General features: G+C 41.8%; 1 protein-coding gene across 1 annotated transcript in view; it reads left to right on the top strand.

Annotated features, from left to right (window-relative positions):
* NKAIN2 (sodium/potassium transporting ATPase interacting 2) overlaps positions 1–23,575 on the top strand; it is a 1,176,020-nt gene that overhangs the window by 1,141,076 nt on the left and 11,369 nt on the right. Inside the window, exon 5 of the mRNA XM_070795835.1 lies at positions 8,859–8,919. Coding sequence (XP_070651936.1) covers positions 8,859–8,919 — 61 coding nt within the window. The remainder of the gene's footprint in view (positions 1–8,858; positions 8,920–23,575) is intronic.

The raw sequence follows: 23,575 nt of genomic DNA, 5'->3' as shown, positions 1-23,575 counted from the left end.
TGATACTTAAACTTTGAGAGAGGTATTAGCCATGATGACATTTGAGTTTTATTAGTGGTCTTTTACCCTGCCCAAGAATCGCCTGCTCTTCCAACTTTACTAATACATTAGACTCATTTGAACTCGGGTAACCTTTTGGTAACATTGGCCTGAAGAAATCTACCAGTCTCCAGAGGCCAATTTAGAACAGGAGTTATTGGTTAAGCTAGCGTTGGCATTTGGTTCAGTCCATTTCCCAGCCTTAAGTAGATAATGCAAGTTTGCATGTATGTCTACTTTTATTTAATCTTTTAAAAAGTGTTTAATACAGTCATGCTTGGTGATGCAGCACAATACCTAACGGCTGGTATTAAGATATGTTTCTGATCCTCTGGAAAGCTTTTCTGACTCAGTAGGCTGTGAACTTTCACAATAGCCCTAAAGGCAATCCTTTGCGAGTTACTGTAGGTTGGTAACTGCACCTGGATTATTTGTAGCAAAGAAAATCTGCAGTGTGCTGCTTAATAGCACAACCACTGGAATAGTTTAGGATAAGAATAATCTGGTGGACAGCTGAAATGATACACCAGTCCACATAAAAAATATTTCATATGAAAGACCTTCATTAATGACACTGGTATTAATCATATTATTTTAGGATACTTTGCTAAAGCAATCTCAAAATACCTAAATGGAATAAGATGCAAAGAAGTAAAATGATTTGCAACTTAAAGGTATATTTTGTGAGGGCATAATACCTTTCAGTTCAAAGTCATGTCTGAACCAAAAGCATGGGCTTATAACATCTGAGTTATAATTCAGAACAAAAATTGATTATTTAATTTAAATGAAACACAAAACTAGTCGAGAATGAGATAATTGCAAATACAAAAAAAAAAAAAAAATACTGTTTGCTACCCCCATCTCCACTCCCAGTCTAAAAAACGAGTGTGGAATAATAATTCCATATTGTATCAGTATGAATAACTATTGTGAACTTCTATGTTGATCTAAGAGATCAGAATTAAAATGTGTCATTGTACTTAAGAAAACAAGTACATCCACCTTGTTTAAATACATTTGTAAATTTAGAAATTATAATACAAAAGGTCTTTTAACATAAATGACAGTTAGCTAGAATGTAGTATTTTTAAATTAATCTTTTTTGTGAAATAATTGTAGAAATACATAGAAAACAGTGGTGAAATATTGCAAAATAATAGTGAAATACATAATGCAACTCTATGAAATAATACAGAGAGGTCTTATGTACCCTTTAGCCCAATAGTAACACTTGCAAAAATAAAGTACAACAGCACGATCGGGATGCTGACGTTGGTACAGTCAAGGATCCCTCCTGCTGCCTTTTTATGGTCACATCCACTTCCCTGTGACATGCCACTTCCTTAGTCCTGGCAACCACTAATTTATTTTCCATTTCTCTGATTCTGTCATGTCAGAATGTTATTTATATGGAATCATAGAGGATATAACTTTTGGAATTAACTTTTATCATTCAGCTAAATTCTATGAAAATTTATACAGGTCGATCGATGCATGTACAAGTCCCTTTCTTGCATTGCTAAGTAGTATTCTATAATACAGATATGCCAATTCATTCTATGAAGAACATCGGGATTGCATCCAGGTTGGGACTATTATGGATAAAGCTGCTATACGCTTTCATGTACAGTTTATTGTGTGAACACATCTTCCTTTCTCTGGCATAAATGGCCAGGAGTATGTTGCTGGGTTATACTGTAGTTGCATTTTAGTTTTTTTTTTTAAGAAAACTGCAAACTGTTTTCCAAAGTAGCTATACATAAATATTTCCATTTTCCCTCTTCCAAGATTTCTATAGTTGGTTTTCTAAATTTTGACCATCATGTATCTTGGTATGAATTTCTGTGGGTTTTTCCTATTTGGGCTTCAATCAGCTTCTTGACTATGTAAGTCAAATTTGGGAAATTTGCAGTCACTATTTCTTCAAGCACTTTTTCAGTAGTGTTTTTTTTTTTTTTTTTCTTTCCTTTCAGAACTCCAATGATACAAATGTTAGACTTTTTTTTTAACAGTCTCATGGCTGTATGAGGCTGTGTCCATTTTTTTTAGTCTACTGTTTTTCTCTCTTGTTTTAACATTGGGTAATTTCTATTGTTCTATCTTCAAGCTCACTTTTTTAGTTCTGTCTCCTCCATTCTGCAGCTGAGCTTAATTTTGGATATTTCCTTTTTTTCAGTTCTATATTTTCAATCTGGGTCTTCTTTACACCTTCTATTTCTTTGCTGACATTTTTTTTTTCATTCAAGTGTGTTCATAATTTCTTATTCAAGCATTTTCTTTTTTTGCTCTAAAATGTCTGCCAGATAATTCTAACATTTCTGTCACACTGTGTTAGCTTCCATCCGTCGCCTGTTTTCATTCATGTTGAGAACATTATCCTTATTGCTATAGTGAGGAATTTTGGATTGAAACATGGGCATTTGGGTATTACATTATGAGACTGTATCTTTCTTTCTTAAACCTTCTGATTAGCTGGTTTTCTCTGGTGCTACTTTGGCAGGAGAAGGAGAGATACCAACCGACTCATTACTTCTAAGTAGGGGTTAGAAGTCCAGCTTCCCCACTCAAACTCAACTGAAACTCAAGAGAGGAAGGGCTTCTCATTAAGGCTTGGAGATAGCGGAAGCTCCTTTCCACTCAGCCTTCACTGGTACCTCCATAGCTAGGAGGGGTAGGAGGGCCTTGTTACTGCTCCCAGTCGGCTTCATCTGACACCACGGGGCAGGGGATTGACCTCCCTGCTGCTGGGCCCTGGTGAAAGACCTGATTACCCACTAAGCCACCTCTGACAAGGCACAGTTGGGAAGCGAATGGTGCTCCTTGCTCCAGAGAGAGGCCAGAAGTCCAGACTCCCTCTGTGATCTCTGCAGACACTACAGGGGGAGATTTCCTCCTTCCTGGAAGGAATGCAAGTCCAGGCTCCCTTTCTGACTTCTCAGACATCACAGCCTAGACAGAGTCGAGGACTCGGCTCCCCACTCTTTGCTGCTGTGGTTGGGCAGTGGGGCTATAGTTTTTTCTGTGTTGTTAGTTAAAGAAGGGCTATTCAGTTCAGTTCAGTTCAGTCGCTCAGTCGTGTCCGACTCCTTTTGACGCCAAAAATTATTGTCTTTAATTTTTTTTGTCTTGCTAGGCTTTCCCTTCCCTGGTCCTTTGGTCAGACAGCAGGCTTCTGTTGGGGCTTTTTTACTATGTGTGTCCATTGGCATTTCTGGGCTGTGGGCTTCTTCAGCTCCAAGCGCAGTATACATGAGACAAAAGAAAAGTAGGATATTCACTCCCATGTCCTTCCTTGGGTCCCAAGATTCCTAGTCAGTCTACCTTCTTTCCACCTTTCAGAGCCTTCCTACATGTGTTTTATATATTTATATATATGGCTTCCCAGGTGGTTCAATGGAAGAGAATCTGCCTGCCAATGCAGGAGCCACAGGAGACATGGTTTCAATCCCTGGGTCAGAAAGATCCCCTGGAGGAGGAAATGGCAACTCACTCCACTATTCCTGCCTGGGAAATTCCATGGACAGAGGAGCCTTGCAGACTACAGTCCATGGGGTCACAAAGAGTTGGACATGACTGAGTGACTAAGCACACACATATATATAATGTCCGGGGTTTTCAGCTCTACTTAAGGGAAGGGTTAGGGAAAAGTACATCTAGTACAACTTCCTGAAAATAAAAAGTCCAAAATATAATATTTGAAACACTAAAGTTGTTAAATTTTCAATTATTATAATTAAATCTTTTAAAATACTTACCAAAGATTTTAGTTTCTACTTACCTATTAGCTTCTAAGTGAATTTCTGGGACACAGAGTCATAATTTGGTTTGTTGATACAAAAAAGAATTTTAATCTGATTTAGTTATAGAGAGAAAGTATAATTTCCTTTCAGCCAGTAATGATATCAAGATGATATGTAATTCCCTATAAGGTGAATTAGAAGTGAACAAATCATATTAGATGTGTCAAGGTGAATAGATGAATAAAAATAAAAAGATTTAGGCTTGGCTCTGCTCTGAATGCCAAAACTAAGACAACTGTAATATTTTGGTTTTCTACAAGAGGATAATTATATGTTTGCCTAGCATTAATACCGGAAAAGGCAATGGCACCCCACTCTAGTACTCTTGCCTGGAAAATCCCATGGACGGAGGAGACTGGTAGGCTGCAATCCACGGGGTCGCTGAGGGTCAGACACGACTGAGCGACTTCACTTTCACGCATTGGAGAAGGAAATGGCAACCCACTCCAGTGTTTTTGGCTGGAGAATCCCAGGGATGGGGGAGCCTGGTGGGCTGCCGTCTATGAGGTCGCACAGAGTCAGATATGACTGAATCGACTTAGCAGCAGCAGCATTAATACAGTATCACCAGTATCTAGCCATTGTTATTCTAGCCATCTTTAAATAAGGAACAAAATAAAATAATTTTATTTTAATTCCAGGTATTCAGACCTACTACGACAATGTCGGTCACTGTTTCTTGCTTTGGGCACCATTACTACCCTTCACATGACCCAAACTCCTCGCTTCTCCCTGAATGAAATCCACATCATCCCACAGGCTTTCTGAGTTCTGCTGGGAAGGTGTTCTCACCTTTCCTCTGCTTATTCCCTCTCAAAGCCCCCTCCCCCATTTCTCAAGGTCTATCTCCAAAAATGCCAGCCTGTCACTTACAATCTACCCACGGGATGGATTCCCAGTTCTTTGGGGAGGCAACACTTCAGTTCAGTCTTAAAGGATGAGTCGGAACTACTCAAAGATGCAGGACTGAGACAGGAAGAAAGGGAGCAGGTGTAGAGGGGCCGGGCACCTTGTTGGTAGAAGGGGTTAATGAGTTAAAGAGCAGAGGGCAACCATCTGATATATGTCAGCAAACTGCCAACAGCTTCATACTGGTGTCAGTTCTGAGACAAGGAGTGGTGAGAAGTGAGGCTATAAAGGGAGCAACATATATCACATTAGGAAGGATTTGTATTTCACAAAAAATTTTACACATTTTTGGTTGAAGACAGGGCGCTCCTTAAGTGTATTGTGTAGAAAATGACACAGAATTGCAATCTGATTCATACTCAAAGCCTTCTGATTATAGCCCTAATCTGCCTTCACAGCTTTTATTTCCCTTGTTCTAACATGAGGTCCACACACACCCATCAGATCAAAGGACTGGCTCTTCCTTGAACACAGCTGTAAGTTCCCCACTTAATGAACTCACTCAGGCAAAGCAAGGCCCGTTTTACCACTCCTCTGCAAAAATACGTACAATGCTCTTCCAAAGGCAGTTGTGAGGATTTAATGAGCTAACGCGAGAGCAGCCGTTTACTGTTCGTCAGTTAGGAGACAATTTTCCTCCTTCCTCCTGACACTTATTCTAATCTACTTTGAATTACAATTATATGTGTATCCCTGCCACAAGATTGCAAGATCCTTTAGACTGTGTCTGTAACAGTGGCTCTAACAAGGGGCAGTTTTGCCTTTGAAGGATGTATGGTAAGGTCTGGAGACATTTTGTGTTTAGTCGCTCAGTCGTATCTGACTCTTTGCGACCCCATGAACTACCTCCAGGCTCCTCTATCCATGGGATTTTCCAGACAAGAATACTGGAGTGGGTTGCCAGTTCCTTCTCCAAGATATTCTGGATTATCTCAATTGTCAAATTGTCTTGATCATAGGGTGTCAGTAGTTATACATCCTATAAGGTACCATGGAGCCCACAGAAAAAGAATCACTTAACCCAAAACGTGAGTGGTACCAAGGTTGGGAAACCCAGCCTGGTTCATCTCTGTGGCCCGAGCACAGTTAACAGAGCTGCACGTTACAGGAAGTATTCAGAGCTGTAAGAAATCCTTTGAAACTGCTCTTCAGAAGGTAAATTTATAAATTGCTGCGAGGGAGTGAAAATTAAATTAGAAATTTATTCGGTGTGGGAAAATTGAAAGGTAACAGAGGTTTATGAATCCTGACTAATTTGGGGGAAACTCATTTCCATTTGTATTTAGAGGTGACCATTTTAAAAGCTGAAGTTCTCTTAATCAGCAAGCTTTTGTAATGAAATGCAGCAGGATTTACTTTTATATCAAAGTCGCTCCCCTGATAGTTAAAGAATGCAACTGAATACAATTAAAAGCTCACTGGTAAGCACAATACAGTGCCAGGGCTGCGTCCTGGGAGAGAAATGCACTTAATAATCTAGATTCCAGTGGCACTTTAATGAGAAGTTTAAACTCACTGGCCCTGAATCTCAGAATTTATCTGTGCTCTTTACCTAGATTTTCATTTCAAAGTAATTAAGTGATGAGTGAAAATCAAGAGAAAAGCTCTGTGACTGGGAAAAAATGCTGCCTGTAGTATTCTAACCTGAAGAGATGAACTACGGATAAATCTATGGCATTAGCCACAATGGTAACACCTTCCTGCAGAGGAAGGAGAGGAGATACAAGCAGTACCCAGGGGATCTAACCAAACCCATAGCTTCTCTGCCTGGCAAGTGTCAGATCCAGCACCTGTGACAAAACACCAATGGGGCTAGGTCACTCAGTGATGAGGGCATTTTCATGGGTCCTGGTGGACAAAAGATTAAAAAGTGTTAGTATAATCTGTTTTCCCCACTATCCGTAAAAATGCTCAAATCACTGTGTGATTTTGCTTGGTCATATCAAAACCTTTGCTGAAGCCAAACACGACACACTGGTTTTTAACAGTACCCAGTACTCCTAAAGTAAATCTCATAAAAACAGTAACTCTGATGATTCCATTATTAAGGAAATGTTTCTTACTATCATAATTTTATTGCCAATACCCACAAAGAGAAAAATGGTTATTTGGTAACTTTTCTAATACATTTTTTAAAAACCTAAGGGCTAATGGAGAAGGCATTGGCACCCCACTCCAGTACTCTTGCCTGGAAAATCCCATGGACGGAGGAGCCTGGTAGGTTGCAGTCCATGGGGTCGTAAAGAGTCGGACACAACTGAGCGACTTCACTTTCACTTTTCACTTTCCTGCATTGGAGAAGGAAATGGCAACCCACTCCAGTGTTCTTGCCTGGAGAATCCCATGGACAGGGAGCCTGGTGGGCTGCCGTCTATGGGGTTGCACAGAGTCGGACACAACTGACTCGACTTAGCATAGCATAGCAAGGGCTAATGTAACATCAGTGGTATGTTATCTGCACTGTGTGCTAAGTCGCTTCAGTTTTGTCCAACTCTTTGCAACCCTATGGACTGTAGCCCACCGGTTCCCTCTGTCCATGGGATTCTCCAGGCACGAGTACTAGAGTGGGTTGCCATGCCCTTGTCCAGGGGATCTTCCAACCCAGAGATCAAACCTTTGTCTCTTATGTCTCCTGCACTGTCAGGCAGGTTCTTTACCACTAGCACCATCTGGGAAGCCCCAGTATGCCTTCTATCTCTTTATTATTATGTATAACAGTTTAGATAACCCACTTGGCATGGGAGGGCAGGGGGGCTCCACGGTTCCTCTCATTCAGGATCTGAAAACAGAAGCTGGTGAAGAATATTCTGCACAAGTCTTCTTCCTCATCTACTTCTCTCTCTTAAACAGGGTCGCTGCTTCTGTGCTGGGAAAACCACCGCTTTATCTCATGCCAGTTCTCTTTGAAAAAGAACTAGAATCTGCCAGAACATGCTTTCCTTCTCAAATTCAAATCAGAGATTTTCTGAAGTTCCTTTTAACTGGACCTCTTTCTGTCTCCAAATAGTTCTCATTAAATCTCTCAGTGTACCCTCTGACTTAAACTGTTTCACTCATGTCTTCCAGAAATATTGCAATCTGTCAGATAATGGAAAAACAAGTTCATTAGATTTCTCACAGCAGCAGCTCTCTGCTCTGTACCTTAGCTTCCTAATTGAAGACGGTAGCCTTTTTTCCAAGGTTCCCTTCCCCGATGCCAAATACTCAGCAGATCAATGCCTGTCTGAAATGTCATTGTGAATAATGTTCATCACTATCCTGAGCATATGCTTTTTAGAATTCCTCCAGACTGGATTACTTGGAGGGAAAAAAATTTCCACATATCAGGAAATTAGTTTCCTTCCTTCCACCAGTGCTCATTATTTGACTCAATAATTAAATGAAGGAATACAAAACTATGACATCTGAGGGGATATACATCAAGAGCTTTGCTGTGCTCCTTCACAGATACTTGTTTCAGTGATCAAAAGCTTCCCTGACCACAGGGACCTCTGTTGCATGTTTTGGTAAGGATGCTCTGATGTGTGCAATCCCAGTTCAGTGCATACAGGTTATCTACCCTGTTCTTTTGTAGCACGTCATCTTAATTACACCTGGTGTGTTGTGTTCCTGGTCTTGGTTCCTGAAACTGGTCTAAACAAGTTTTACTTACAAAGTGTTCATGCAACTTTCCATGGAATTGGCTCAATATTTTTCCCTTGAAACATTTTTCTGCTAGTCAGCAGGAATCCAATTTTAGAATCTTAGGCTCTGGGCTAATGAAAAGTGAATTAGAAGTTGATTGGCACAAATGCAAATGTTAATCCATTAATGAATGACCACAGTTCTTTTTCAAGACCTAAAATAATTTGTTGTAGATTGCCTGGCAATTAACAAATCTCATACGTAAATGCAGAACAAAGGAAAACGGTAATGTAATCATTTGTAAGGCACACTGTATGAATCAAGAATCCACACTGGAATCTGGAACCAGTCTGAAGGACCATTTTGGAACGGAAATCTAGTCCAAACTGCCTGCCTTTGGAAAGTCACCCCCCCCACCCCCCCCAGTGAGGTCCAGTTCTGTTGTCTTTGCCTCATGTCTAAAGCATCTTTATTTTGTTTCAGCTGGCAGGGTTCATCTACGCCTGTTATGTTGTGAAATGTATAACTGAAGAAGAGGACAGCTGTAAGTATGAAAGCTCTATCCTGTTTCTTTCAAGTCCAGAGCACCTTCTGTACTGCCTCTTACCTACACTATCTGCTTCTCAGAGGATATCCCTTAACACATCGTTAGAACCAGGGACTAAGCCCTTTGTACACATCAGGCTAAAGTGTTTTTCAAAAAAGTATCCAGCATACAGATAACTAATGGGTGTCACCCAGGACTACAAATCACAGCAATCAACAATTTGTAGTAGTTTCAAAAATTCCCACAAGAACCAACTTCAGATTAATTCAAGAAATCATGAAACCAAATGTTGATAGTTCCTTTTTGTTCCTGTGTGCGTGCTAAGTTGCTTCAGTCGTGCCCAACTCTTTGCGATCCTATGAATTTAGCCCACCAGGCTCCTCTGTCCGTGGGGATTCTCTAGGCAAGAACACTGGAGTCGGTTGCCATGCCCTCCTCCAGGGGATCTTCCCAACCCAGGGATGGAAGCCACATCTCTAACGTCTCCTGCATGGGCAGGCAGGTTCTTTACCACTAGCACCACCCGGGAAGCCCAGTTTTGTTGCTATAATTTGATACAAATGGCAAGAATGTTACCTCAGAGTCTCAGTATTTAGCACTACTGCTTAATCCAAAGTATAGAAGGCAGGGCCCGCTCACAAGCCTTGAAGTGGCTCCACTGTCCTCTACTCTTCTGAAAACTGGCAGATAGAAAGTTTCACTCTTTCTTGCCCCAAGGATCTGAAAGAGGAGGACTGGAAAAAGTACTTCAGTGATCTCTGGGTACTTGGCCATACAGCTATATTTACTCTGAGGAAAAATCAGAGTTGGGGATCATTTTTCTTGGTTTTCAAAAATGTTCATAATGACTGGGGTATTGAGACAGTAGGGGGAAAGATGATAATCCACTGCTCTGTTATAGGATGATCCAAGGAAAACGCTCAGAGAAACATGTGTTTCTTCTTCACTTTCCAATCATACTAGAAAGAAGGAGGCTGTATCAGATGTTTCATTTAGAGAACACACGGTCTCAATCACACTTGCACGTGATGTAAAATCAGGACTATACAGCGCATAGTTTATATTATGCTGTGTGCAAAAGGAAATGATAGTCATTTACAAATAAGAATTTACAAAATACTCCTCAATGTGTGAAGCGCCATGTCAGTCTTTGAATGTTTTTAGATGAATGATATGCAGTCTTTTACCTCTAGGAATCAAGGATTTTGTAGGGGAAAAAAACATGTGAACAAATAAGTCTAATAAAACTCTGTACAGTGTATAGTGTGGGGAGATAGAATAGGAATCGGGAATGGTTTCATAGAGAAGAATTCTCTTGAGTTTCGTCTTAGAAAGTAAATAAGTATTTGTTGGGTAGCTGATGCAGGACTAAGGTGATCCCAGGCAAAAGGTGAAAAAGCATCAAGACATGTCACAGCCTGCCATGCTGAGGGCAGAGGAACCAGGATAATATGACTGAATTACACCCTGTGCTGGAAGTGGGCACCCAGAGATGACTGGAACATCAAGCAGATGAGACAACAGAAAAATGGTTACAGCAAAGTAAGGAGTCTGCACTTTATTTTGTATAGCATGATGGCAAATCAATTGGCAGTTAACAGAAAGAGAATAACAGAATCAGAAACGCAAACACATGCAAACAAAACATTATGAAGGAGAGACTTGGATGGGTGGATCAAGATTAAGGAAAGGGAGACAAATTAGGACACCATGGTAAGGACTGAGATGAGAAGATTAGGGTCTGGCCTAAGACCAGCAATGGAGAGGGAAAGGATATGTATGTTTTTAAACATAAAGATAATACTCAGTGATGGGTTAAAAGGAGATTGATGGATTTCTGGGTTTCTGACATGACTGAACATGTAGAGGGAAATGTCAGTTGAGGAAACTAGAACAGGAACCCCAGGAAACTCTTTTAGGGAATTCGTCCCTAAGTCAAGTTTTAGTCAAAGCCATAGAAATGAAAGGGGGTGTGAAGTTACAAGTATCTTTTGGAAGACAAGGCGTATCTTTAAACCATCTGAAAAACTTTTCCATAATGCTTATTCTTTATATATATTTTGACCACAGCTCCTTATTTTAACCACAACTCACAACTTCTTGTTTTTATTGGAATATAATTGCTTTACAATGTTGTATTAGTTTCTGCTGTACAATGAAGTAAATCAGCTGTGTGTGTGTGTGTGTGTGTGACTGACTCCCCACTACATCCCACCCATATGGGTCACCACACAACATCAAAATGAGCTGTCTGCCCTATACAGTAGTTCACACTAGCTATCTGTTTTACACATGGAAGCATCCATTCATAAATCCAATCTCCCAATTCTTACCCCCACCACATCCACCCATTCATTCTGTCTGTGTCTCTATTCCCCCCTTGCAAACAGATTCATCAGAACCATTTCTCTAGATTCCACATATAACGATTAGTACACAACATTTGTTTTTCTTTCTGACTTACTTCACTCAACTTAAGCGCCTATATTAATCTAAATTGCAAGCAGCCTTATCATTGATAATTTTTCTCCTTGTGGTCTTTTTGCTTAGTAAAATATAAACTACTTTGTTTTATATTGAAGTAGGGCAGGAGGAGGTGCCAGCTCCCTAACTGCCAAATTAGTTAAGTCTCCATTCCTAAGGGTCTCACAAGGAACAGAGGATGGTTTGGGTTCTGTAGCTGTGCTGGGACTGGACTGTGCAGATAAGAGCCTAATCATGCACCTGGGAGACTGAAGTACCCGTGACATCAGGAGGGTACTGACGTATCCTCAGTCTGTCCTCAGTTTTAATATCTGAGGCTCAGCAGCAATTGCAGCCAGAGAGCCTCAGAGGCACCAACCTCGAGGGAGCTACAGTGAGGGTTCAGGCTCCACGACCAAAGACTCAAGACTCCACAAAATAGAATAAACCATCGCTGAACTAAAGGGAGTCACTGCAGGCACACCAAAAGCCGAAGATTTTCTTCCTTATTTCTCCTTTTAAACGGTATCTCATGTACTTCTCTAGAGGCCAGTTTGATAAATATTTATCGAGATACTTTAATGCAAAGTTGTTGTTATTTCCCCAATGAGAACATAGGGCCTTGAAGCTGACATCTCTGACCCTTCGGCGATCTAAGCCGGAGCCCCAGCCTGGCAGGCCGGCTGGCAGTGCAAATTCACAGGACACCACTGCCATCTGCTGAGCCTGCCGGGGGATGACGACCGCCCTTGGAGCCAAGATTTCAAATAGGAAGATGTGGCACTTCAGCCCCCGTGGACCAGCCCCCTAGGGCTGCAGTGACAAAAGTGTAACAGACGGGGCGGCTTAACCAGCAGATCCCCGCGGTCTCACAGTTCTGGAGGCTAGAAGTCCAAGATCAAGGTGTTGGCAGGGTTGGTTTCCCCTGAAGGCTCTCTCCTTGGCTTACGGAAGGCTGAATTCTCACATCGTTCTCACATGCCCCCTTTTTTCTGTCTGTGCGTACGCCCATGTCTCTTCCTAGGCTTTAAGGGCACCAGTTTTATCGAATGAGGGCCACACTTTCTTATGGCTTCTTTAACCTTCTGATGTGATAGTCGCTCAGTCATGTCTGACTTTCTGTGACCCGTGGACAGTAGCCCGCCAGGCAGCTCTTTAACCTTAATTACCTCTTTGAAGGCCCCTCTCCAAATACAATCCACCTAGGGGGTTCGGCCTTTAAAAGATAAATCTGGAAGGGGACGCCATTCAGTCCCGAACATCCCATATCTAAAGATTAAACACGTACACACAGAGGCACACAGCGTGAGGCTACGGGCTATTTGAAAACACCTACTGGGAAGAGAGTGGGGCTAGCTTCCGCTCACTGGCGCCTCAAAGGCCTGCAGGTAAGAGGCTCCAGGCGGTAACAGTGGCCTCCCCGCCCGTGGCTCGCAGCCGGCAGGCAGCGGCTCTGGTTGGCATCCCCCGCCGCCGGGCAGGGGCGATCTGCCTTCAGACAAGAAGCTCCTGGCCAGAAAAGCTGGGACCTGCTCCAGAGGGTGCGCCCTGACGCTTGAACCTTATGTGACTGGGGCAACCATCACAAGATACTTTGCTACTTTTGTTAGTGAAAAGGCAGTTGTATGTCTTAGGGAGAAAATTCTTTCTCCAGGGGAAGTGGTCATCCCTCGCTGAGCTGTCTTTGTGGTTGGGCTCTTCAGTCTATCATGCGTTGCCAACCAGAATGTTTTTCCTTAGAACCTCAAGTGTTTTCCATGCCTCTCTACTTGTTCTCTCTGACAGTATTTTGTGAAAGAAATAAAAGGTTCCCAGACTTCTGGTCTGGTGCCTTTTATTATACTTGTAACTCTTCTCTCCCTCAATCTTCAGCTTCTCTGCACGAGAGTGCAATGTCCACTTTCAATGATAGAACTAAGAACTTATGGTGCTAGGTTAGCGCTGTTAGATGGGACAATGAAAAGGAAAACGCAGCTGTGGAGAATATCACTGATCCATAAGAGGGGAAAAAAGGCCAACATGATTTCTAAATTTTTATTATGTGTTCTTAATAGTTCTTGCCTTAATAGTTAAAGTAGAACTAAAAATAAACATTAATCCTCTGGAAAATGGATCCATTTTTCTAAGTGCATACTAAGTCGCTTCAGTCGTGTTTAACTCTTTGTGACCCCGTGGACTGTAGCCCGCCGGGGATTCTCCAGGCAAGAATACTGGAGGGGTTGCCATTTCCTCCTCCAGGGCATCTTCCTGACCCAGGGATCAAACCTGTGTCTCTTCTGTCTCTTGTTTTGACAGGCGGGTTCTTTACCACTAGCACCACCTGGGAAGGCAACATTTTTCTAAGTACTCACTATCTTTTCTAAAAGAGACTCAGTGTGTTTGCAAATGTTATTAAATATTCAAATCATCCGGGAAAATATGCAGAATGCCATTTTAAAATATCCTAAGGGGGCTTATTTTGAAAAAATATTTAAAAAATTAATTCTAGATTTTTAAACTTGTAGATACACATGTGCATGAACCTACCAACCAAGCACAGATGCATAAAATCCTGTCCTGACTTCTCCAAAACAAACTGGCCTTGGGATAAAAGTCATAATCAATTTATGGAACCTTTCATTTGAAAAGCAAACCACAGGAAATTATTCACTTCTCTGAGGCTAATAATTTTCTGTTATTTTTGTTTGATTTTTCTTCTAAAGCCTGCTGGCCTACACTTCTGTGTATTGAACTCTGTTCTGCATGCTTTGATCATTTTCCTAGTTTGACAGGATCACTGAGTTTGGATACTATTCTTTGAGCACAAGACACACTCTCCCACCTCTGAGGGTGGGAGGAGGTGGCAAGGGAGGAGTACTCATCCATTAAAAAAAAAAATTGGTTCTTTCTGCTTATAAAGGGATGTAAGTTACTGCAAAATGTAGAGAACCTACAGATGAAAGAAAAAGAATTATTTCACAATTTCAAATTCTGGTTCTCAGTTAACATTTGGGTATATGTCTCCTTTATTCCTATCTTTTTCTGTCTCTCTATCTGGTTTCCAGGGCCATTTTATACATTCGGCTTGGTAACCTCAGCTTTCTTTCTTATTATTTATAAATCACTCATCAAACATAACCCAAGGGGTAGGCAATTAGCAGTTCAAAAAAGGTGCGAAGTTCCTGAGTGCCAGGTTGACAGGTAGAGTTATGAGAATGATTTGCCTATTTTACTTCACAAATATCATACTCAGTCAAATGAAAGTATAATATATTATTGTTTTGTTTACAACATGTGTTTTGCAATTCTGAAGGTGACTGACTGAAGTAATCTTGTTTATATCTGCCAGCCTACCACAAAGCCAAAATTTGTCTCTTCTTTCCCCATCTCTGAACAGAATCACTCATTATTAGGGTTTGGAGCCCCAGACTTCGGATGCTACTAATCTCTAGCTGGTGCCCTGCAGAGCCACAGAGGGGCCAGAGTAGAAGGTGTCACTTTGCTCCTTTCCCAACCTTCCAGAGCAGGAGCTCTGCATTTGTTAAATTTTACAGCTCCTGATTCGGCTTCAGACTTCTTATGAACTGAGAACACTGCGGAGTTTGAAATGATGGAAAACTACTGCCTACTGCTCTATTCCAACACTTTAATTTTATAGACCCATAAAGATTAAACAACTTGCCCAAGGTCACTGAGCGTTCTCGGTGAACTTCTGACATCACACAGGACATACTGACTCCCTCAAGGGAAGACCGTGTTAGGGGATGTCACTGGGGGCCACACCTATCTTGACCACTGCTATAGCCTCCACATCTAACCTATCCCTCAGTAAGTATATGGGAAATAAATGAATCAACCAATTAGCTCTCCACTACCATCTCCTGGACTATATGGAAACTCCAAAGGAATGTTGACACTTTGGTAGACCCCAGTGTATTCTAAGTAAAAAAATAATGAATAAATAAATAAATAATGAATTTATAATAAATGAATAAACAAAGCAGATTTCCTTATTTTCTACAAATGGAAGAAAGCTGGGGGGAGAAAGATATGCTGCCATAAGTAAAAACAAAAGGCAGACTAGATGATCAACACCTAAAACAAATACATAGACCTGTGCCTCCTGTCAGTGACACGTGAACTCCTACTGGTGACAACGGCCCTCCCTAATTGTGAGACAATTTTTACAGTTTCATCTCCCGATTAGTACTAGTCTTTTCGGCCAGCTGTTAAATTGCTCCCTCTTGTGGTCACAGAAGAGAAGACATAAGCGCTTTATTTTTAAAGTTGGATATTCAGGTCCAAAACCCAAGAAGAGCAGAACTGAAGAATGTGCTAACCGTCGGACAGTCGCACTCATCCGCCAAGCTAGTCAGGTCATGCTTAAAATCTCGCGAGCTAGGCTTCAGCGTTTCACAAACCAAGAACTTCCAACTGGGTTTGGAAGTCCAAACCTGGTTTAAAGCCGGGTTTAAAAAAGGCAGAGGAACCAGAGATCAAATTGCCAACATTCGCTGGACCACAGAGAAAGCAAGGGAATTCCAGATAAATATCTACCTCTGTTTCATCAACTATGCTAAAGCCTTTGACTCTGTGGATCATGACAAGCTGTGGAACGCTCTTAGAGAGATAAGAATACCAGACCATCTTAGCTGTCTCCTGAGAAACCTGTATGTGGGTCAAGAAGCAACGGTTAGAACCTAGTATGGAACAACTGGTTGTTCAGGACTGAGAAAGGAGTACAACAGGACTGTCTGCTGTCGCCATGTGTATTTAACCTGTACACTGATGATATACCTATCATCATAAATGACGGGCTGGACGAGTTCCAAGCTGGAATCAACAGACAGGTGGGAGAAACATCAACAACCTCAGATATGCAAACAATACCACTCTAATGGCAGAAAGCGAACGGGAACTAAAGGCCTCTTGATGAGAGTGAAGGAAGAGAGTTAATGAGCCAGCTTAAAACTAAATACTGAAAAAACTAAGATCATGGCATCTAGACCCATTACTTCATGACAAATAGTGGAAAAGGTGGAAGTAGTGACAGATTTCCTCTTCTTGGTCTCTAAAATCACTGCAGATGGTGACTGCACAATGAAATCAGGAGACAATTGCTTCTCATCAGGAAAGCTATGACAAACCTAGACACTGGGTTGAAAAGTAGAGACATCACTCTGCCAACAAAGGTCCATATAGTCAAGACTATATAGTCTTCCCAGTGGTCATGTATGGTTGTGAGAGCTGGACTGTAAACAGAAAGTCAAAGAGCACCAAAGTTGATGCCTTCAAACTGAAGGTTTGGTGCTGGAGAAAACTCCTGAGAGTCCCTTGGGCAGCAAGGAGATCAAACCAGTCAATTGTAAGCAAAATCAACCCCAAATACTCACTGGAAAGACTAAAGCTGAAGGTGAAGCTGCAGTATTTTGGTCACCTGACGCTAACAGCTAACTCACTGGAAAAGTCCCTGATGCTGAGAAAGATTGAGGGCAGAAGGAGAAGAGGGCTTCAGAGAATGAGATGGCTGGATGGCATCACCAATGCAATGAACATGAACTTGGGCAAACTCTGGGAGATGGTGAGGGACAGCGAGGCCTGGTGTGCTTTTAGTCCATGGGGCCACAAAGAGTCGGACATGACTGGGCGACTGAACAATCAAAATTCAGGTCCAAGTTGAGTCTTCTTTAACAATTACTTCTCATTCTGTCCCTCTTCTCTTAGCGGCTACTCCATTATACTTCATAGCTTTTTATACACAAACATACACACACATACATGCACACTAGGATCATTCTTAAATAAATCTAATGTTCCCAAGGGAATCCCAGGTGGCTCAGTGGTAAAGAATCTGCCTGCCAATGCAGGAGACTCAGGAAACACCAGTTGGATCCCTGCGTCAGGAAGATCCCCTGGAGAAGGACATGGCAAACCACTCCAGTATCCAGTATTCTTGCCTGGGAAATTCCATGGACAGAGGAGCCTGGCAGGCTATGTTCCATAGGCTCGCAGGGAGTCAGACGTGGACACAACTGAGTGACTGAGCACACACACCATGTTCCCAAGTCAAAAATATGGGGAAAGAAATTGATTCATTCTCTACCCTTTGTTGATTCGAAGCAATCGGGCCCATGTTTCTAAAGAGTCAATATTGTTGAGGTTAACAATATTCAGACCAGCAAAGGAGGCCCTTTAACTGGGGTATAATAAAGGAGGTGTATAATGCAGAAAACCAACATAACGCAGTAGATAAATAATATCCAAGTTGTTTTAATCCGCCTCAATGGAAAAGAAAGCTAGCGCTTGTGAAAGGCAGGAGAAGTGGTGATATTTACAGAAAGGATTAAAGGAAACATCTCCCACTGTGATTATTTTGCCTCTTCCCATCCTCTAACACGTGTTCTGTACCCGTTCCCTCACCATCTCTCTCTTCACTCACATTGATAATGACATGAGAAGGAAAGCAGCTAAGTGGCAGAAAGATAGGATGTTTTCAGCGCCAACATACATACTCACAAATAAAGGAGATGGGATCCTTTAGTCCTGTCTTGAAAGAACAAATGAGAGCAAGACAAAGAGCTGGCACAGGGAACAGACGTCTGAGAGCCCTCCAATGCTGATATGCGCTGAGAAAGAAGACTGTACACTCAAAGTCAGGCTTTTGATAAAGGATGCTGGCAGTTGCCAAATTCATTACAACCAGTTCTGCTTTAGCGGTGGCTGTGGCATCTAATAGGAACAGAAGGCCAGGCTTGGCTATCTCCTTCTTAACAGCAGGGGGACTAAAAGCACTGCCTCTCTAAAGACAAGAAGGCCACCAGGTATACGGAACGAAAACATCTGAGCAGAGCTGCCTTACGCAGAGCAGTTAAAGACAGCCTTGTAAAGAAGCAGCACAGGGCAAATCCTCCATCCTGCGTGACATTTAAACGAGGCTGCTCCAGCGGCAGAGAGGCAGGCAGGCCTCCACGGGGGTGGGTTGGCATTGTGTGGCAGGGAGTGAAGGAGAAACAAACTTAAAACTCACAGGAGGTGAGGTTTGTTTAAATAATAGAAAGTAATTAGGCTGAAGACAAAAATCAGTGATGGCATTTTATAATTACAATTAATTTAAAGGTTAATTTCCTTTGGTGCTAAAATCTTTATTTAAAACATTTACCAGGAAAGGAAATGAGGATGTTACTATCAAGAGGCATAGAGTGCTTCTGGGAATCCATGCCTATTATCACTGGAAAATTAGGTTAGGCCCAAAGTGGGAATTTCAATTCATTTCTGTGTATAATAGATGGCGGTCTGGCCTCGGAGTCAGCAGGTCTGCCTTAGGGCAGAGCGAGATTTGCATTTTTTGTTTGTTTGTTTGTTTAGGGGATTAATTGCAAATGTTTCCCACAAAGAATCCTGGTTTATACATGAACAATCCTGACACAAAAAGAAAATTGGATATGGATTGCTGCCTTTATAACTAATGGAGTTGATGCAAAAGGAATTCCCAAGAGCACAGAGGCAAAGGGATGCACACAGTCACTCATCCATACACCTTCATCACAGAAATAAACTGAGTAGGAACGACAGTATTTCTGTGGGCTCCAAGCCCGTCCACCCTATTTTTCTCTTCCAGCTCCCACTTTTTTTCATCACTCTGTTCCCCAATTGGGAACAGTCATGTCTTGAGTCTCAGGTTCCAACAGACCTATTCTTCAGTTCATCTCCCTAGAAACTTTGCTCAGTAAAATTGATGCATAAGAGCAGCAACAGCCAGAGGGGGAACAACTCCTTCACTCGAACTTTTCCCACTCATTATGTCTTCACAGGTTAGTTCATTTTAAATGTTCTACAGCTATTATCAGTATGTAAAACAATCCCACAAATATGGAATCGTGAAGATCATAGACCATTGAACAATATTAGCAATCACCTGCTTTAATCCCTTGATTTTACAGCTGAGGAAAGGAACACTGACTTGCTCCAAGTCAATCACTTAGAGGCAGTGCTGGGAGCGGAACTTGCCTCCCGGGTCCAGGTATACTTTACACATCACTTCACCGTGAAACTCGACATAGGTTCTTCTGACACCTTTGTCAAGTAGCCACTCCACATGGAAGGCTGTGTGTTAGCCACTAGGGATGAAGCAGACACTGCCTTTGCCCCCCTGATGCCTACAACCCAAAACACAATCCACACGAGGAAATACCAAAGTGTGATGAGCGTTCAGATAAGCAGAGTGGGGATGAGAGGACTTACCCCAATGGTGCCTCATCCAGTTAAGAGGACTAGGAAATTCTTCCCTGAAGAAATGACATCCCCACTAAAGGATAAATCAGAGGGATGTGCACAATTTAACAAAAATAGATGCGCCTTTTCTTAAAAGGATAACTTTTTCACCCATATTGACCGAATGGACCCCATAATTCACACAGGAATCATCTTATGTGTTTTTAATGAACCCCACATGGAAAGCCTAGTTTCACCTATCCCAAATAGCTAGGAAAATATTAGAGTGACCACTGGGCATCCTCATACCTGAAACTGCTATCATTGTTCTATTAAGATGATTGATTTAGGTTTAGTCCTCCTTTCTGGAGGCTGAAAAATAATGCAAAAATTGTGTAACCAAAAAGTACAAGAGGAGAAACAGTTCTCTCCTGGGGATTTTAGCATCCATGCTTTATTTTTCATTTTCCCAAATATGGAGACATTGATGTCCTACACCCTAATTAACACCTGCATTTAAGTGGGCTGTGCCTTCTAAATATATCCCAGATGTCAGCTGTGAAGACATAGCCAATCATGTCTAACTAGCCTGCCTAGAGCTTGTAATAACTGCTCTCTCCAATTTTGACTGAAAGACACGTCACATATAATTGAAAGCCATTCTCTAAGGGAAGAACAAAACAGAGACTGGTGTATCTAATCCACCCAAATGCCACGGCACAAAGTGATGCCAGGAACTTTGAAAATAAAGGTCATTTTATCACACTCCGCACATGATTCCACATCTATTCAAAGTATTAAAACTATCTGAATACACAGTTTTCTGACTCTAGCTGTACAAACTCTTGACCATCTCACTTCTTAACCACATTTGTCACCACTCACTTCACCACCACCCCCATAGTTCCCTTCACCAAGGAGACTCATTTGGATCACCTTCACTATGGAGGAAAAAGGCGTCTCTAAAAATCACCAGTTCTAACATTCTCTGCCTGACTGTAAACTCTTATTTTTACTCCTTTTGTTCTCCTGCCTCCCTCCTGGAGGACTCTGTCTTCATCTTTATTTAGGAGCTTCCCTCCATTGGAAGTTTTGTTTATCTTTCTACTCATCACCTCTCTCCCGGATGCATAAGAACAGTGATGCTCTTACAGGCATCCTTGGTTTTCCTTCCTTGTGTTCTCCTCCATCAGGCTTGGATTTCCAATATCCTTGCCTGATGCAGCTCAGATGCAGCGTCTCTACCTCTAATCCAGGGCTGCTGCACAACAGCTGGAGAGAGCCCCTAAGCCCACCTGGGTGCTCCCTCTTCCCAGCACAGCTTTCCCTCCTCTCCCACTGATGGTGTGACACAGTCACCATGGGACCTGCTACAAACCCTTCCAAGTACCTTACGCCTAGTACCCAAACCCGAGAAAAACCAAAGCTACCAGACATCAACTCATCCCATTTTCCCCTCAGAACCTCGAGGGTTCTCCATACCAGCAATTATCCTTCTGTCTTCTAGAAAAGTGAAAGTGTTAGTCACTCAGGTGTGTCCGACTCTTTGTGGTCCTATGGACTCTGACCCGCCAGGCTCCTCTGTCCATGGGATTTTCCAGGCAAGAATACTGGAGTGGGTTGCCATTTCCTTCTCCAGGGCATCTTCCTGACCCACAGATTGAACCAGGTCTCCTGCATTACAGGGAGATTCTCTACCATCTGAGCCATGTCTTCTTGAAACCCCGCCCAAATCTGAGAGGAATGGTTAAGCTTTTCTTCTCCAAAGCTATCCTTCCACCTAGCTTTGGCCTCATTCCCTCGGCCCAATCCAGGAGACAAGCTCTTCGTGTCTTCACGCTCACTCACTCCACTCGAAATTTCCTTTTCCCTACTCATGGATCAAAGCTTCACAGACCACAAACCAAATCAGGTCCAGCCTCTCTCCATCCTTTAGGATAAGATACAAGGTGATTTCCAAAAAATATTTGAAAAATGGAAACTCAGTTCTAGGTACCTTTTTTTTAAAATATATACAATATCTTTCCTTTTTTTCTACAATATGCCACATGGGTTACTCCTATCGCTTGCCAGACTATAGTTAATCAACCAAGTGGGCATCAGAAGGATTTCCATAAACCTACCTCAGCTTCTGCTGATGACTTCCACACTTTCCTTATTCCACACTAACTTCAAGTAAATTCTAACACAAAGTTCTCTTCTCTGACCCTTACTTATCTCCATCTACTTTCCTGGCCTGAAAAACTCTCATCCTCTCAGTACAGAAACTAAACATATAAAGCATACTTCAAATCATTCTTTCTGTATACATCTCTTGCTAAGAGAGATGAAAGCCCACATCCACCTGCAGCGTATCCATGAAACACGTGCCTCTAGTTGTACACATACATAACCCTGTGAAGCTGGGATTGTTTTATCTCCACTTCACAGAGGAAGAAAGTCAGGCTCAGAGCAGTTGTGAGCTGCTTGTGAGTACAATGCTAGTAAGAAGGGAAGGCACGGCTGAGCCCAGGTCTTCTGACTCCCAAGCCCTCCGTCTTCCCACTACTTCACGCTTTGCCTGTGATGCAGCCAGCGGTGGCATTACACTCCTAGAAGATGATTCAACAGCAAGACCCTTGTCTCAGCAGAAAACCAACATGTGTTTCTTCAAATCTCACCTGAGGTCCTGGCCACACTGAGAATCAGCAAAAACAAGCAAAAGTGAAAAGACGAAACAGTTTATCAAGTGGAAATGTGTACTGTATTTTCATTAAGTTTTTAGAACCAACAGCGTAGTTACTCAAATGATCTCTAAAGAAATATTTCCTTTGTAGTTTTTAGTATACTTAAATGTGTCTACCGAGTTAAAACACTGAAGATCCGACTGTGATACAACTAAGAGAGAAACATGGAAAACACAACCCTAAGATCCTGAGAAAAGGTTATTTTCTGAACAAGGTTAGGAAGTGAAGCATCTGCTGTGATCTAACTAATAAGTCTCATTTCATTCAATGCATGTTTCGCCTGCTGGAAGCTCTCTGTAGTATCACACTTTAGTGACTTTTCGGGCAACGGTGGAGTAAAGCACCCCTACCTATAAAGGATGTGTTTTCCTAATCAGAAAAAATAAAACGTCCACTCAGAGATGTAAATCCAGACTGAGTACACCGAGCTCACAGAAGAAGCTGAATTGCTGCCTCCAAGTAAGTCTGCATGGGAGGAACAAGGGGTTTTTTTGGACTTCGACTGTGGTTGGTTATGCTCTGAAATTCCTTTTGTGCCACTGGAGATAAGTACCCTTGGAATCCTTACCTGCAGAGATAATGGATTTACACTCTATTTTCATAGGCCCACAGAAATTCTTTAACGTCTTTCAATGAGTGCTTCCAAATATTTAGGCTTAGCTTTCTGTGAGCTGCCTTTTAAAATTTCCCCCCATGGTATTTTCCAGCTCTATCTCCAAAAGAGTCTGTTGACTAGTGGCTTTTGTCATTAATAACCAAGGTACAATTTTATATTACAATACCTCCCTGCCAACATGTATTTTTTAAAAAGCAGCTTTAGGTTTGCTGAACTCAGTGTTCATGATTAAAAGGTTTAAATAAAAGGGAAGCTCACAACAGGGGACATATTTGATTGAAGAATATTCCTTCAAAAAGCATTTTTCTCTTACTTGGTAATTTCTAAATTCCACTATTATTAATGTTATCAAAGCATAGTTATTAAACTGATATGGCACTTTACTAATTTAAAATAACTGGGCATCCCTGTGCCTCCACAAGTCAGTAGATAAAAACATACCCATACTGCAGATAGGAAAACTAGGGCAAAGAAAAAACCAACTACAAAGAAAATAACAGTCCTGAGTTGTTTTAAGAGAACCAAAACCAAACTGCTCCAAAGAGGCAAAGATCAAACAAGTACAAATGTTCTTTTGTCACCTCCTACCCAGTCATGGACCTCTATTTAGAATGCTATGAACTTGCCAGAAAAAACCGTATTTTCTCTACCAGTTATC

This window comes from Bos indicus, chromosome 9 (genome assembly GCF_029378745.1).
Source record: "Bos indicus isolate NIAB-ARS_2022 breed Sahiwal x Tharparkar chromosome 9, NIAB-ARS_B.indTharparkar_mat_pri_1.0, whole genome shotgun sequence".
Taxonomy (NCBI): Eukaryota; Metazoa; Chordata; class Mammalia; order Artiodactyla; family Bovidae; genus Bos; species Bos indicus.
The sequence above is the reverse complement of the archived record's forward strand: the minus strand, read 5'-3'. Positions and strand labels throughout refer to the sequence as shown.